General features: G+C 36.8%; 1 protein-coding gene across 2 annotated transcripts in view; it reads right to left on the bottom strand.

The window, feature by feature from the left end:
• LOC137632499 (inositol-tetrakisphosphate 1-kinase-like) overlaps positions 1-18,301 on the bottom strand; it is an 84,698-nt gene that overhangs the window by 18,643 nt on the left and 47,754 nt on the right. Inside the window, exons 9-11 of one of the 2 annotated variants that reach the window (XM_068364461.1) lie at positions 15,308-15,340; positions 10,579-10,705; positions 9,838-9,947 (exon numbers count right to left, since the gene is read on the bottom strand). In XM_068364461.1, the coding sequence (XP_068220562.1) occupies positions 9,838-9,947; positions 10,579-10,705; positions 15,308-15,340 (270 nt within the window). The remainder of the gene's footprint in view (positions 1-9,837; positions 9,948-10,578; positions 10,706-15,307; positions 15,341-18,301) is intronic. The other variant, XM_068364462.1, reaches the window with a different exon arrangement.

Genomic DNA, 18,301 nt, shown 5'->3' with positions numbered 1-18,301 from the left:
TATATCATCCTGCAACACATTTTGCTACAAGGGAAAAAATATCATGATAAACATTCGGTACGGAATCATAACCTAAAACGTATTGCAAGAATCAGTCAGCCTCAAAATTCTTTAGAATCTAATAATGACTTGCTTAAGATTACATTATATCCTGCAACACATTTTGCTACAAGGGAAAAATATCATGATAAAAATTCGGTACGGAATCATAACCTAAAACGTATTGCAAGGATCAGACAGCCTCAAAATTCTTTAGAATCTAATAATGACTTGCTTAAGATTACATTATATCATCCTGCAACACATTTTGCTACAAGGGAAAAATATCATGATAAACATTCGGTACGGAATCATAACCTAAAACGTATTGCAAGAATCAGTCAGCCTCAAAATTCTTTAGAATCTAATAATGACTTGCTTAAGATTACATTATATCATCCTGCAACACATCTTGCTACAAGGGAAAAAATATCATGATAACCAAATTCCAAAAGAATAATCTCATGTCAAATTAAATGTCAAACCTACAAATTCTGATAAAACTATTTTTCTGATTTATAAAATTGGCCTATGTTCAGAACTCAAATACTGTCCCAATGCAAAAACAAAAAAAAGGACTGGTGGTAAAATTATGTAAACCTCCACAATAATGATAAAATGTAGTTAAACTTATAAATTTTAACTAATTTTTATCCATAAAAGAAAATCTGTAATTATAAAAGGAAATATAAAACTACAAGAGTAGTAATAAACCATTAATATAAAATATACTAAAAACAGTAATAACATTAAATTAGATCTTTCATACATAAACTATAAAACTTAAAAAATGGAGGAAGATAAATAAGATAGAACATTGTGCCCCGAGTGTACCATCAAGAAAGAGAATTTTAATCTAAGACAGTGTAAGGCCATGATAAAGAGGCTATGGCAAAACCCCTAGAGAACAATGGTTTGAGAGCTACTTTCAAGTACAGACATAAATTAGATCTTTCATACATAAACTATAAAACTTAAAAAATGGAGGAAGATAAATAAGATAGAACATTGTGCCCCGAGTGTACCCTCAAGAAAGAGAATTTTAATCTAAGACAGTGTAAGGCCATGATAAAGAGGCTATGGCACAACCCCTAGAGAACAATGGTTTGAGAGCTACTTTCAAGTACAGACATACTTGATCAAATAATTTCATTAAATGAATTTTGAATAACTTGTCTGAATTTCTTTGCCTTATACTCCAACACTAGAATGAATCCAAGATATTTCAATATTCAAAACAACTTCACATAATACAGTACAGTTATACCTCATGATACACTGTTAACCCCTTTTACCCCCAGGCTCTTTGGAAATTTCCAACCCTTAACCCCCAAGAGGTTATTTTTCCCCCAGCACATTTTGCAGTATATATTTTTTAAATTGCTCTAACAGCCTAAATTTTCATCATAGAGAGGTCAGGTTGGTCTCATTCTCTTGGAAAATGCCTGAATTTTCTAAAAAAAAATTTAAAAAATATGAAAAAAAAATTTTTTTATAGCATTTTTTTGCAAGGACGTACCGGTACGTCCATGGGGGTAAAGGGATGAGTTTTGTGAAACGTACCAGTACGTCCTTTTGGGGGTAAAAGGGTTAATTGGTTTCGAGACTTGAAAACATGAAAAAAGACCTTACACAACTCAACCTTTAAAAAACTACCAAGACACCCTAAAAGCCAGTATAAGCCTCCCAGTATCATGGCAAATACAGAAATTTTTTTGATTTCTACTGATTTTTATAACAAATTTATACTTTTTAATTTTAAAGAGCATAAAGCATGTAGAAGAAAAAAATTAATATACATTTTCTAATTCCTTAAAGAAAAAACTTGATGTGGTTGAAAATGACTGAACACACAATAAGGCAGCATGAGGAAAGACTATAAATGTTATGTATAATTAGCATAATTCTTTATACAAAAAAATTTTGAGACAATTTCTTTCTACCTTCAATAGAAACTTCTAGTCATTGAAAAAAATTGATCTTTTTGATGGTATAAATTCTATACATTTATAAATTCTAATTGTAACGAACAAAGCATGTACGAGAAAGAAAAAATTTACGTACATTTTCTAATTCCTTAAAGGTTGAAAATGATAGAACACATAAGAATGCAGCATGAGTAAAGACTTGAAATGGAATGAATAATTACTTTAATTCTTTATACAAAAGAGGTATTGGGACAATTTTTTAGACCTTCAATTGAAAATTTAGTCACAGAAAGTGGTAGGTGTCGGTAGGGTAACCCAACTGTATTCTCTAGGGCCTGTCACGGCCCTCCCCCTTTGATGAAGGGATTATCTAAATGGAAGACAGCCTGTGAATAGTGTTTTACAAACGCCCTTGTTAGATATACGACACCAACAAGGTGCTCGCGCGAGGGTTGTAACCTCTGCATTCCATGCTTTTAATTTTCTCTGGTATATTTGGAAGATTTATATCAGAAAAAGTACAAAGAAGGACTTTTCGCCGGCCGTCACAGGTCGACCCAGAAAAATAATTTTGTGGTAGAATTTTTCAACAGTAATCTTAGTTGTTAACAAAACTGTAGACAGTTCTACTGTATAAACAAAGGCATTGTCATAAAGAAGTGAAATGAATTGTTTCACTATGGAATATTGGAACAAATCCCACACAAAACAATATCTATACCAATTAGCACTCCTTGGTGAAAGTTTGTGTATCGCCATGATGAGCAAAGCTGTAGTCATCAGGATCATCTATACTAGGTTGGTTTGCTGTGAGCAATCAGACAAAAGTTTCCCACCATCACCAATCCTTAAGACTCCAAATCTGAAAAGATGCGACCTGGTACCACGCATCAACATATTTTGAGTCTCCATCTTATTGACTAAGCGATGTAACAGGAAAAACCATAGATCTCACTAACCCTTCTGGTTGAAGTCAGAGCGAGAACATGGACCACTCCCAATGAGAGCTATTGTTCGTTGCCAAGGACAGCGGTTCGTATGAAGCCTCCTCTATGGAATGTAGAACTTCAGTCACCTTCAGGGCAAAGGTCTCCCTTTTGACGATGGGAAGATCTATTTCCAACTCTGAACTTGCATAGACAGCTCTACTGAAGATGAAAAGGTCAGCCCCTTTCAGCATTGAGACCTGCCTCCAGGCCAAGCTATAGCCTTTCACTGCTGACAATGTGCAGTTTTTTCTTTTCTGAGAACAGTAAAAATAGGCTATGGGTGTATAAAGGCTCCGTGGGGAGACGCAACCCTTCCAACGATAACACCCATAGAAACAAGGCACATTTCATTTGATAAACGGAGGAGGATACCCTCATGAGGTATCCAGACACCAGTTTTGTCATTTTAGCAAAACCCTCTCTGCAAGAGGAGATGCAGGATAACCTCCAAGTGTGGAAACGTAGGGATTCCACTGAATTGTGGAAGATCAGGGCGTGTGGTTGATGAACCAGTCTGAAAAAGGAAGAAACTCCCTTAGAAACCCTGATAGTGGCAGTGGAAAGACAATGTATCATTCTACTTGCAGCCACAGTGAAGCAATGAGAATTATATTGAAGTTGTGAGTCAATCTGACTCTATTGAGCACCCTCCTTAATAGACAAAATGGGGTAGAGGCATAGACCTCAAGAATGTCCCAAGGGCATTGAGAAACATCCTCTAACACAGTCTCTGGTAATGTTACTAGGGTGCAGGATACCAAAAAATTCCTGTTAAGGGATGACAGAAAAGGGCTACCGTTGGTAAAACCCCCATAAGCAATTAAGTGTTATTGTCCGAAAATATAAGGAACACTTGAATCCAAACTATCTGAGTTAACATGACAGGATGTTCTCCTTGCCTAACAGTAAGCGGGCTGACAGGGAGAGTGAGTTGTTGTCTGTCCAAAGCAGGATCTGTACTGCTAGAAAGTAAAGCTAACAAGAAATAGTATTTCTCTACAGTAGTGTCATTGCTTATCAACACCATCAAGTGATTCAAAAGAAGTTGAGAATGCTGGAAGGCAAAACTGGTCACCTAAACTATAGCATGTTAATGTGGTTATTCTGATCAACCTCGGACAACTGACCTGACACTTTGTGTTGGAGTCGGTGGGGTTCCCCAACCTTAATGCATCTGTGAACAGCATAAGTTCCGGAGGGGAAGACACAAAGTCTGTGCCCCTGTGGAAGTTGGTGCCAGAAAGCCACACCTCAAGATCTATCTTTGATCTCCTCTATAGGAACATCATTCCGGCAGGGACCTTGTTTTGTGACTAGAAGGCCTTGTGTTACAACTGTATGGACAGTATCAGAAATTGACTGTTCAGAACTAGGAGCTTGAAAAAGGCTAGGTGTCTCAATAGTCCTTGGCACTGAAGGACTTGCCAAGAGAATTGTCTTAAAATAGGAGAGCTAGCTCTGACAACCTCACAAGGACACTTTCCCTCGAACTGTTTAAATTCAATCCTAGGTATGCCAAGATCAATTTGGGGCCTAAGCAGAAACCAAGGAGAGGATCCTTGTGAACACCTGTGGGGGCTGTTGATGATCTTCCCCACAACACCCTGAACTGGTATACCTTGTTCGCTACCACGAACTGAAAGTACTCTCGAAGGCAGCAGGATAGACTGGGATCTGGAAGTACGCCTCCTTGAGGTCTATGATAACCATGAAGTCTAAGGATCTGATTGCTTATTTAATCGTACAGTGGTCTACATTTCGACCAGTGTTAAGACTGGTCCCCCTATACCAGACGCCTTCTAGACAAGGAGTCGAGTACAGAAGCCTTGGGATCTGTTGTAGACACTCGTACAGTAGAGTGACCCTCTTTACCATGATCAGCACCTCTGGCCAAAGGCCAAAAGACTTCAGCGATCCCCCTTGCAACAAACGGGACTTGTGAGGACACCACTGTTGGCTCCTGAATGCAATGCGAGCCTCGTGCTAGAGGAGTGCATGCGCTATCCCCACTAGCGAGACAGGCTCAACTGTCCGTGAACTAGTGAGAGCCAAGGGGGTTTGTGCTGGTGGACGCCACAGGCGCATGAGCTTGCGTTACATCCTATACCTTACCAGGTAGGGCAGGCTAAACCGTGTAAGTGACCACAAGGCAAAGGTGGGCGAGCTGAGTGCGCAAGCAGACTTCAAGCTGCACTCTCAATCCAGCCAGGAGAGTGCAACGGCAATCACTCCTGGCACGCTAACACAACCACCAGTGAGCGCTAGAGACTCACGAGGCTACAGTAGTGCGGACCAGCCTGTGAAAGCAGATAAGCATGCTAGTGCGCAAGCTCAGACATGTGACTCTCCTCTTCCTCTATCCAGGCTGTAGTTAACCTCCGTTATATCGTTATATCATAGGAGGCAACCCAACCCTTCGAGGAAGAGGTGAATATTGTGGTACTATGGCCTGCATGCCACCCCTATTCAGGGAATACGCTAAGCTTGTGCGTTGTTACAATTTCCTTCCGGGATTAGCATCCAACCTTAGAATGAGCTGACTGACCATGATCAGTATGCTTTTGCATATACCTTCTCTCAAAAGCCTATACGATAGTAAAACAGGGTCGGGGCTCCCAGGTCAACCTGCAGGAGGCAAAATGCCAAAGGCTAAGAGAGCACCACCAAGTGACAGCTTGGAGAAGAGTGGCTAAGTGTAACTACTAAATCTGTGCCCTACCTCTTAAGAGTCCTTGGGAAGTAAATGCATTTCCTTTATTTATGCAGTACAAACCTGAGTACCTGCTCAGGTTGTATTTTTGTAGGCTTCATTTACCTTTTACCCACTAAACCACTTCTTCACTTTCGACTGTGTCTGCTGAAAGAAATGAAGGGGTGTTGCTCCCCTGGGCCAGCAGGTGAGGGGGTGCACAACCAATCAAGAGTACAGAAGTCGAAAGGTATGCGACTGATTGCGAACAGGTGAACGATCGGTCACAAACATCTACTTGAGCAACTGTGACGCAATCATTTTTTTATGTCATGCCGCTCTCTCATAACATGCAAACCCCTAGTAGTGAAATCATTATTATTACTACCTCAGCTACAACCCTAGTTGAAAAGGACTCCAAAAGGAAAAATACCCCAGTGAGGAAAGGAAAAAAGGAAATAAATGAACCACAAGAGAAGTAATGCTCAATTAAAATAAAATATTTTAGGAACAGTAGCAACATTAAAATAGATATTTCATATATGCATTATAAAAATTTAAAAAACACAAGAGAAAAAGAGAATAGTGCCCCCGCCCCCCCCCCTTGTATCCTCAAACAAAAGAACTCTAACCCAAGACAGTGGAAGACTATGGTACAAAGGCTATGGCACTACTTAAGACTAGAGGACAATGGTTTAATTTTGGAGTGACCTTCTAGAAAAGCTGCTTACCAAAGCTATAAAGTCTTTTTTACCCTTACCAAGAGGAAAGTGACCACTGAACAATTACAATGCAGTAATTAACCCCTTGAGCAAAGAGTTTTAGGTAATCTCAGTGTTGTCAGGTGTATGAGGACACAGGAGAACATGGAAAGAATAGGCCAGACTATTCTGTGTATGTGTAGGCAAAGGAAAAATGTGCGGTAACCAGAAAGAGGGATCCAACATAATATTGTCTGGCCAGTCAAAGAACCCAATAACTCGCTAGCTGTAGTATCTTAACAGGTGACTGGTGCCCTGGCCAACCTACTACCCAGTATAGCTCTAATGAGAGAGCAAACTAGAGAAATGGAGCTACTGAACAGTGAGTAATCGCTAAATAGATCAGCAAAAACAAACTAAAGTGGAAACATTCCAAAAATGTTTGCACAGTCAATCTGCGTGGAAATGTTCCAAAGTTGTTTGCATAAGGGTGTCGTTCCTATGTTTGCTCGCAAAGACCAAAAGCAGATTAGAGCCAAGATGATTGTAGTCATATCTTGCTGAGGGGAAAACACAATAGCACTCAAAACTATTGTAGTTTTCTTCGTCCTTAGAAGAGTGGCTCACTCTATCTCTCCCAATGGAATAGAATAAGATGGTAAGAGTATTTATTGAAACTCCTATCGACTGGTCTTTAAAGATTACTTCTTTAAAAAGAAAACCGTCCCATTTTCTTTATTTAGATTGTCATCAGCTGACTGATTCCTTTACTAAGGCGGATAAAATTCAAATGTACGAACAATCGCTTGTAAAAGAAGGCCTCTAAGTATAAAGCTTGCAATAAAACTGAGTGCAAGTGAGAAGAGTTCAAAACGCACAGTCCCATGGTGGGATCAATCTGTTGCCGTGTGTATACTTGGCATTCTTGTTACCACTGTACTGGGAAGAAGATGCATCTTGACATATTTCATTTATTGTCAGGGTAGAATGCTTGATCTAGAATGCAAGATCGTAATCATGCAATCACAAAAAGGAGAAATTGCCAGGCATATTCAAGATTTCTATATGTACTCTTTCAGGAGAGAGAGAGGGTGTACTGTAGTAGGAAAAATTAATATCTTCCGATAAGCATCTCTCTTGCCCCGAAGAGACTCAGGCTCTGGGAAGAATGTTTCCATACAAAGATGCTCCTCTAATATGTGAACACTGGATAGTGTGTGTATGAAATGCATACAGAGCTATTGCAGGCACTAAGGTCTCTCGATAAAACTTACCCATCTTAGTTTTAGGGTGACGTCAGTACCTAAGTGGTAGAATAAACAACCTATTCTAAAACCTAACCACCTCATGCATGTGTAGGGTCTAGAGAGGATACTTACCAGCTCAAGAGCGTTCAGGTACGAGCAAGTCCTCAGGTAAGCCAAGCGATCACTTTGAGCACACACTTATATGCCAGGAAAAGCTCTACAATTGTTTAGTAAATGCCGAGTGTGCTGAGAAAATAAATGCTTTATGCATGTTTTTCAAGCCAACAGGAGCACGACCCCCAGGAAAAGTAGGTTTACTGATCACATGTGAGCGCGATAAGGGAAGTTTTGCATTAGGAGAATAGCCACAGGTGAGCAAACCAGGCTCATGTGTTCTACCCCTACAAGTAGTACAAGATTAGTTGTGCAAGGGCAAGCACGAGCCATGGGGGAGGGGTTGAGCTGAGAGCGCAAGCTTATGATGCTACACCCTCAACCCAGCCAAGTGAGCTGGTCAGCGATCGCACCTGAAGCTACCGCACATTTACTCTAGGCAATAAGTACTAGCTGCGCATGAGCGCGTTGGGAGATGGCCTCCTCCAAGCAGCTCTCAGGTGAAAGAAATACTTTCACCTTTAGTGCACACTAAGACAGCTTGCCAAGACCACCATAGAGCTCTGAAGAGCTAGAGTGTTCTGGTCTCGGAGTGCAAAGGCTCTTCTGAGCCACCTAGTTAGATAGACTACCAGGTTATGACAACAGCTCTCACTAGTGATTGCGTCGGCTGATAAACCGCGAAGGGTCGGCGAGCTCTGAGGGAGACCCTGGCTAGAGCAGATCTCCCAAGTGAAAGGATAGCTTCCACCTGAGTGCATGCTGAGGGTGATGAGAGGCTGCTTGTTAAGCAAACCTCTCAACCGCTTTTGCAATTTGATCGCCAGACCAAGTCTGTAGCAACTGGCTTCCAGTAAGTGACGCTCAAAACATTGAATCAATAGCATTCGCTAGGACGCATGATGATCGCGTTTGCCCGCCGGAAAATCCTGGAGGGTTGGCATATATACAGACTTTATGGAAGTCTAACTCCCAGGGGGCGAAAATAAACTTTTTAAATAGAGGAGTCTGCTCCTAAAACTTCATGGAAATCTAACTCCCAAGAGGCGAGGATGAGCTTTTACCCTTGGCCAAGCTAAAGAGTTTAAGGGAACATGATAGCATTAACCAAGTTCTTGACTCAAGGACAATATCTGGGAGACGGTATAGCATCATACAGGGAACAGGGACCAAGAGTATTGCTGGAGTTTGCCCAGCTTCTAGCCAGAGAGTACAGAGGTCTGTCCTCACCGACTGCTGAAATCAAAGTGGAGCTGTAGTGCTTTCCTGCTACCAACTAGTAATAACCTATGTAGTTGTTGACACCTTGTTAAAAGTTTTAACAGCAGTCATACGCCTATGTAAAGAACGAAGGTTTGTATTCGTGTAAAAACAAATTATTTTTAGTTCTGAAGCTTGGTAAATGTGAAATCAACGCACTCCTACAATTGAATCACACTAAAAGGAAATATTATCCAGAGGTTCAAACTGAGGTCATCACAAATACTGTAGTACAATAACTAAATTCTATTAAATTGGATTCTATGCTGAAGGCTTTTCAATAATAAAGGATCACATAGTACAGTATGTATCGCCATTTCCATGGTCAGCAGCCAAATCCAAACCATGTTACAAAACTATACAGCAATTATCATAGATTTAAATCTTTAACTGATAGAACAAAAAAACCTTTTTCATATGTTATAAATTGCATGAATTTGATGGCCATATAAATTGGTTTTAGTTTGTTTATATATTTCTAGTTTTACACCAAGAAAAGTAAGTATACCACTGATGCTATTACAATCTCAGTAGAAGACGGTGTGGTTACCAAAATGAAAAGTCTAGAGGTTTTGGAAAAACACTTATCTGAGGGTACAGAAGAGTTTCCATGCAGTTAGTAGTAGCATGAGGGGTTTTTTTTATTTGGTGTGCTATATGTTCATGTGATTGTCTGAGACTATGTTTTGTTTGGCAAATAAATTGACTTCCTTGCTCAAAGAGCCCACAAACCATGAACCATTCTCACCAAGACCAAAATGGAGCTATGAAAATCTTCCTTGTATTTTGAGTCCCAAAACATTCTGGTGGCTAGATGAATCGAGGAAAAGGGTGGGAATTGATACATAAAACAGCAAATAATGTACTTACTGGGAAAGGCATTAACATCAATAATGCCATATTTTCCAGTGGAGCTTTCTACCACGACATCTATACCAAGGAGGTCCATATTCAATGCTTCTCTCACTATTGAGACAATACTGAAAATGGAATAAGAAAATATTTATATCATACTACAGAATATAATGGTTTACAAGCTAGAAACAGCTGAATAGGCCAGCTCACTAAGTTACCTCCAGGGGACATTGTGTGTCTGTCTTGTGCTAGCTGGTCCCAGAATTTTACTTTTTAAAGATATGGGCTCGGAGGATGACAAGGAGAAAAATATTTCTATTCTCAATCATTATAGTCATGAATTTGCATTTCTAGATTAATAGTTTATGATATGATAAAAAGATTCATGGCAATAATAACAGTTACAAGAACAATCACTGTGAAAGAAGGAAAAGGTATGTACAATAATAAAAGTAAAAAAATTCTTAATAAATAACAGAAAACCTCAAAAACCCTCTTTTTACCACATTGACTGAAGCATAATACGACGTAACACTGCAAGATGCTAAATTCATATGCCAACAAAGGGAATTTCCCCCTCTACAATAGTAAAAGTTTTTTTTTATGTGCATACGGTTCCTAGTATAAAAAAAAGGATTAAGTCTTTATAACACGATGGCTTATCCAGTCAAGAAACACAAGCTTTGCTAAAATTAGAACTTCAGTACTCCATATAAAATATTTAAAAAAAAAAAATTACAAAATCAAAAAACCTACCGATTGAAAACTGATGGGTCAGCCTTAGGCAGATCTTCTGCTTTATCAACAGGATCTAGTTGATTAAGTGGAGACTGAGAATCGGCCTTTGAAACATGATGCGAGTTGAAGTGGACCGTCTCCTGCTCTGTTATGTGAAAATCAAAATATGTAAACAATGCAACCAGACAGAAATAAGTACTATCCCATATTTTATTTCTTTTCAAACCCCTAAAATTAATATTTTATGTAATGTTACATCTTTATACAAGGACGAATGTGGGTAAATCAAGTTTCACAATTTCTACTAACTACTTTCACGAGAAAGATGACCGACAATACAGAAAGCCATAGAAAAGCAAACAAATAAAAAATTACATTTCCATATAGTTTTAAAATGAATAATAAACAAAAAACCCTTTGTATCATACATTTCCTAAAATAAAACAATCCATTATGAAGATTTTTGGATACTGTTATGATGACTATAATATAAAGTACATAATATGTTCATTACACAAAAGTATCCATACAACTTCCAATCCTATACAAAACAATATCATAATGAGATATGTGACTGAAGTTTAGAGGCACAGTACCATGGAAAAATGGTACACAAGTTAGCCTAAATGAAAATGGTACATACTTATGTGCAATTCAAGATGTTACTCAATAATGAGGCAGATCTGATTGAATAGTATCAAATGACGCTATGTGTATTCTTTAAAATCTATCCCAAAGTTTCAGCTATTAAGATGAAAACCTGATCATCGTCAACGTTATGTCAGATTTTTTCTTTGCGGTGTTAAACATGAAATGAGTTCTTTCTAATCTTTAATGCCTTTTACAATTACTGCCAGAATTCCCTTCTGGTCTCAGGCTTCAACTATCCTTTTTTCTAAGATTTCCAGGCACTTCTTACAGGTCTTCATTCAGCTACTTCCATATACGCTTTCCAGACATCCTTTCTCACCATATGTCCAAACCTCAAATATTTGAGTTATCTGATCATATCTAGTTGCTCGACATCATACTTCCTCATTCATAATACTATATACCTTCCAAATAAACTCTAGCTACGAACCTTGATTTCTTAATTACACTTCAGATGGACAAAACAAATTCTCCTTTATATTATTTGCCAGAACTTGTGGACCATTAGGTTTTCATTTTATACTAGATTTTTTTTTTTTTCTTTACCAGCACTCAAAAAACTCCCCACTTCATCCACACTGTCATAAGTTTTCTTCTTACTGCCCTCTTAATACCCAATTCAGAGTTGTGTGTATAGTAATACAGTATATTCAAATAGTATAAGACCTACCCTTTCACTACATTTTTATCCACTTCATTCTTTTACCAATTTGCTCTTCTGATATATCTCAAGCACCGGAAATCTTCAACTAGTATATTTTGCAATCCCAAAGTTGAACATGATCTTTACAGTACTTTCACCCATACTTCTTTCCCACAACATCCACACACCCGCTTTCCTGAATGAACTCTTTCTCTTGAATTCTGTCCAGTCATCATGAGCCTTATTTTGTTTTTACTTATTTTAATCCTCTCCATTATTCAAATTGTATATCTTTTAAAAAGTTCTGACACTCCCTCAGAATCTACTTTTAATGATAGGTCTTTTGGATAAAGTTTAATCCTTAATGGGCATCAACATTTACCTCAAATGCTTGTGAAACACTTGTTGCACTTTTTGCTCCTAATATTGATTAGTAATAGTCAGCTGCTGATGAATAAGTTGGAGAAGCACTCGTATTTGACAGCAACATGTTTGACTGTGGGGTAAAAGCCACAAAGCTCACCCTTAACAAGGGAGGGGCATAGGAAAGGTAGCCCAAACACTGTATATTCCAAACTTCATCTAGATGTCTGGCCATGGAAATTCTGACAATGTCTGCTGTGATCACTATACATAACCATAAAAGGGATTTTGACGAAGGAAAAATCTATTTCTGGGGAGAGACCTGTGGCGCCCGGTGAAAAGAGTCCTTCTTATATATCTTTTCTGATAAAACCTTCCAATTATACCAGAGAAAGATAAAAGCATGGAATGCTGAGGTTACAACCCTCGCGCGAGCACCTTTTGGGTGTCGTGTATAAAGCAAAGGCGCGTGAAATCCACTATTCACAGGTTGTCTTCCATTTAGTTAATTCCTTCGTCAAAGGGATGGGCCGATACAAAGGCCCTAGCCAACCACCAGCGCCACACCACCCACGCCACGACGCGAGCGCCATCTGAACAGCATCCTTCTTTAGAGGCCAGCAAAAGTATATATTACAATCTCAGAATCGTAATTCTTCCCCCATGGAAACTGGAATAAAGCAGGGTGACGTTCTTACCCATGTTCTGTCTGTTCATTTCATCAATAATGACTTTAAGTCAGGAAAATGCAGGAACAACCAAGAGGAGTGGTTGGGGAGCAAAATAGAATGCTGAGTGGTTGGTAGCCTGTTCAACATCAGACTGTTATGAGTTTGTAAAAAAACACCTACATGGCAATCATAGCCTTTACCACTGAAGCTGGAAATAGGTGATAATCCATCACAACAGTATATGCTATGTGATAGATGCTTCCATTTCTTGAGAACTGCATTAATTAGAAAATAAGACTAACTCTGATATATAAAAAAACAAGATAAACTGATATATGACCCAATTATTTCACGAGCTTTCTAGACTTGAATAAACATTCTGGATTTTTGTAATGCAATTCAAGAGCCAGCAAATAATACCATGCCCATGATACATACTTCTTCCAGGTCTAAATCAAATCTTGTCGTTTAGCAGATGAAACATTAACTACAAACTTCAAAGCAGAGGGGAGTTATTTTGTCTTTCAAGAAACAGTTACAAAAATGAGTTCCTGAACCCATTTGCAAGCCATCCCTCCAATCAGCAACATCACAATAGTACTACTCAATTATTGTTGTGAGTGAACAGTGTTTATTGTGTTATAGTGAGTAGCGGAGAGGTTCAATGTTATTTAGGAAGTGCAGGGATGCTTTAATCATAATTAACTATTAAAAATAAATGTAGCAGGTGTACTGTATTTACCATGTTAAACCAAGATACAGTATCACTACAAAATAATAACAGCAGAGAGACGAGATGTATTATCTAGAGTAAAGGCTTTGATGTTCCTCTCCCTCCCTATATGAGAAAATTCTGATGAAAGAGTGGAACATCAAAGTCTTGTCTCTAGATAATACATCTCCTCTTCTTTCCGCTGTTATTATTTTGTGGTGAAATCTTGGTTTAACATATATATAAACATGATACCTTTATTTTCACCTCTTAATTATGAATAAAGCTTCCCATACACTTCCTGAATAGAAATGAACCTCTCCGCCACTCAAACCCAAACACCGTTCATTCACAAGATGTTGCCAGTTGGAGGGTAGGCTTACCATGGTGAATACAGGAACTCATTTTCATAACTGCACAATAAGCTTCAACAATATCAGAAATAGGTTAATGATCTCTTACGAGGAATAAACAAATGAACATTATGACTTTCACGGATCAAACACAATCAATTGGAAAGAACTTCATTAATACGAACTAGGTAACGGTAACACCAATGTCCGATAAGGGCTTTTACAAGGCTGTATGCAAATCACTGAATAAAACGGAACGAAGTAAGTACTACACTGGAAAATGTTGCATAAAACAAACAAGAAAGCCTAAACAGTGTAACAGAATGCTGAAACACGAGAATGGCAAAACTGTACTTATCTATTACACAAAGTAAAGCCCGACATTGCGACACACATGAAAGCTGCCCAAAACAGGTAGCACAATAGCTAGCCAAGAAGCATAGAAACCCTTACTGTTACCAGTTTTATCAACAAAGGAAAATCTAAAAAATCAAAACAGGTCAAAATAAAGATCTTACATTTTCTTCAAGCCCCCAAAGGAAAATAACAAGTCAATGACAATTGTGTTCTAATAAATAAAAAGAAAATATTGATCAATTAAAGAAAAAGTGTAGTAATTATAAAACATCCTGAAGAACAGTGTAAATGTTCAAAATTCTCTCCAGACATACAAGGAGTGTCTACACCATAAAAAGTTAGGTGCCAGAATGCATACTTAGCTGGGGGTTAACTAAATGAACTCCTCATCCTCTAAGGAATGTCTAGGAAATTTATCGATGGAAATATTGTATGTGAAGACAACAACTGTACACTATGCATATCTATAAAACAAGGATTTTATGCTAGAAGCTGGTATCCACAAATAAATTTTGTAGCCATCCAAATTTAGAAAGTTTTCATTATCTTATATAAACCTTTTGGCACAATACAAATTATGACCCACTCACATACCACTATTAACCAAGAAAACTGTCTCACACCAGCACATATTTTAGAAGTTTTGTTTACAAAAATTAGCATAGTATAAGAAGAATCGTGAAAAATCTCATTAATAACAGTCATAAAACATTCTTTATAAGATGACTGTTTAGAGATTGTTTTAAAGCATTTCTTGTATGTACCTAATATCACATTTAAATACATGCATTAAATTTCTTTCTACAATAATGATTATAACCTGAAAGACTACTAAATAATTTCCTTGTTTAATAATAAACTTGAAATATGTACTGTATAATTTAAAAAAGTAAAAAAAATATATATCCCACCACCTTAAATAAACTTAAAAACATACAATACTGTACATAATATACACCATAAAGGCAGTACTGTACTTTAAAGTACATTCAAGTACCTGTAAACGTGTTTATACCACAGCAACCATCAACTGAAAAGAAAAGGAAAAAACACTAAAAAAAGCCATGTGTTTCTTGCAACACAAAAATAGCAGCCATTATTATAAATTATTTCCATGCATTCTAATCTAGTGTTATAGATGCGTTTACTACATTAAAAAAAAATAATTTAGTGAGTAAAGTTAAAAAAAATTAAATGTAAATCATGAAATGAAGCATGCAGCATTGTGACAGTAATGTACTGTATTGTCCTGTACAAGATTTACATAAATAACCTATGGTAGTTTATCCTGTCTTGAAATTCCAAACCATACCATAGTTTTTGTTTACTTTATCTTATCATACAGTATAAAAAAATTTATCACCATCACAGTACAGTACACTCAAAAAGAGCAGTTCCAAATTTGTATTTAATAATAAACATTGGCCGCATAAATCTTTAAAGTACGGTTCAGTAATGACTTCATGAACTGTTATGAAATAAAAGTATGACCACATCTTTTCTAAAAACACAATAACAAAAGCTAATAATGAAATTCAAATACTGTTTAATGGAAATGGAACACAAGTACTGTAATATATATTTCTGTGTATATGATGACATTCAGATAAGACATTCAGATATGAGCATATCCTCGATGGCGGTCGTTTGAATGAACTAACAACGTTTAAATTTCATCATTTGGGCTTGCATACAAAAAAAAATGATTTCATTGATAAGGAATTATTCTTTAAATAGACTATTTATTATGAAGATATGGTAATAATATATAAAATAATAATGGATTTACTACCTTTATTATTTCATTTCATAATGCGAATGATTTCATGTACGAGTGAAGTTACTACACCGAGGCTAAGGCTATCCTACCAATAACATTCACTGACTTTTAGAATGGTAGTACAATATGAGCTCATATATATATATATATATATATATATATATATATATATATATATATATATATATATATATATATATATATATATATATATATATATATATATATATATATATATATAAGATAATAATGGATTTATTACTTTTATTATTTTATTTCATAATGTGAATTTTTTCATGTATGAGCGTTGTTATCGCACTGAGCCCAAGGTTAGCTTTCCAATAACCATCACTGACTTTTAAAATGGCAGTATAAGACAACCCCTAATTCTCAGGGTTGAATTTTAGGATTTAAAGGTTGTGTTATACATGTATGCAGGAATATAAAGTAACTGTTTGGTCAAAATAATTCCTTAACCAAAGACATTTAAGGGCGAGCACAGACTTTGGTGTCACATAAGCATATACCCACAGGTCCTCTCGACCTTAAATTCACTAAATATTTTTATACTAAATGCCTACAGAAAATACTTGGTGCTATTATAGTATGCTATCTACCGTCGAATTTCTACTACAGTATGCTATCTACCTCAAAGTATGTTATCTACCGTCAATGTTAATCCTCCTGTTTGATGAGGATTATCAAACAAATTACTTACCACCAGTATGTTATCTTAATTGGACTTTAATGATAGTTTAATAATATTTATTGGAAGGATAACATGGATGCATAATTATAAACAGTTTGTAGGTTAGGTTAGGTTGGGTTAGACTATGTTAGGACATGGGTGCATAATTATAAGCAGTTTGTAAGTTATGTTAGGTTGGGTTGAGTTAGGTTAGGTTAGATTGGGTTATCAAGTCGGTATTGATCCTCCTTATTAGAGGCGGATTAGCAAGTAGACCGTATCATTAGGGACTGATGGTGGGTATCATACTATAGTCAGAGAGGGGTGGTAGATAGCAAAATCGGTGGTAGATAGCATACTATAATAGCACCAAATACTTTACTCTGATAAACATCAAGTCAGCCCTATGAGAAAGTGTTTTGATTTAGTGGTCTTGTTAAATTACTGAATATCATTAATATTAAAGATAAAACCATAAAGGCATCTTTAGTATGAATAGAAAAAAGTTGATTAATGATATGAAAAATTTTTTAACCCTTTTACCCCCGGGGTTTTTGGAAATTTCCAACCCTTAAGCCCCAGGGGGTTATTTTTTTCCCAGCACATTTTGCAGTATATTATTTTTAAATTGCTCTAACAGCCTTAATTTTTGTCATAGAGAGGTCAGGTTGGTCTCATTCTCTTGGAAAATGCCTGAATTTTCTCAAAAAATTATCAAAAAATATGAAAAACAAATTTTTATAGCATTTTTTTGCAAGGACGTACCGGTACGTCCATGGGGGTAAAGGGATGGCTTTTGTGAAACGTACCAGTACGTCCTTTGGGGGTAAAAGGGTTAAATTACTGAATATCAATGTTAAAGATAAAACCATAAAGGCATCTTTAGTATAAATAGAAAAAAGTTGATTAATGATATGAAAATTTTTTGAAAAGAGGTCACAACATCCACAAAGCAAAAGTGCATGCAAGATAAGAGGTTTATTACAAAAACCAGAATTTTAATAAAAAAAATCCTCATTTCTATACTCACCTGATGATCATATTGTTTTTAGTCTCCGGAAGCTTGGAATGTTGATTTAACTCCTTAAATTAATATATTACTTCCAATACACTAATGCCTCTGGTAATGCAATGAAACCAGCATTTAACAACAAGAACATGATGTGCATGTCAGATACCTTCTTCAGTCTTAAAATCAAAACAATTCCTTATTCTTTTGACACCACTAATCAGTAGGAAGGAGCGTGGACATGTATATGAACATCAGATAAATAGAGAAGTGTGACAAATTTGGAAGTGGTAAAATACCGATCTCGACAGGCAAGACTAAAATTAATGAAAACGCATTCCGATTCCCCATAAAAACTAAAAAAACCAAGAATTCTCGCATGATATTGTACCGATCGAAGCCGTTAACTAACACTGCCCAAATAGCCTAAATAAAAGATAAAATCATGCCAAAACATTGAAATAGATGTCCATAACACAAAAATAAGACTACAATTAGTATAAGGAACTAATAA

The sequence above is a fragment of the Palaemon carinicauda genome, chromosome 41, assembly GCF_036898095.1.
Source record: "Palaemon carinicauda isolate YSFRI2023 chromosome 41, ASM3689809v2, whole genome shotgun sequence".
Classification (NCBI taxonomy): Eukaryota; Metazoa; Arthropoda; class Malacostraca; order Decapoda; family Palaemonidae; genus Palaemon; species Palaemon carinicauda.
The sequence above is the reverse complement of the archived record's forward strand: the minus strand, read 5'-3'. Positions and strand labels throughout refer to the sequence as shown.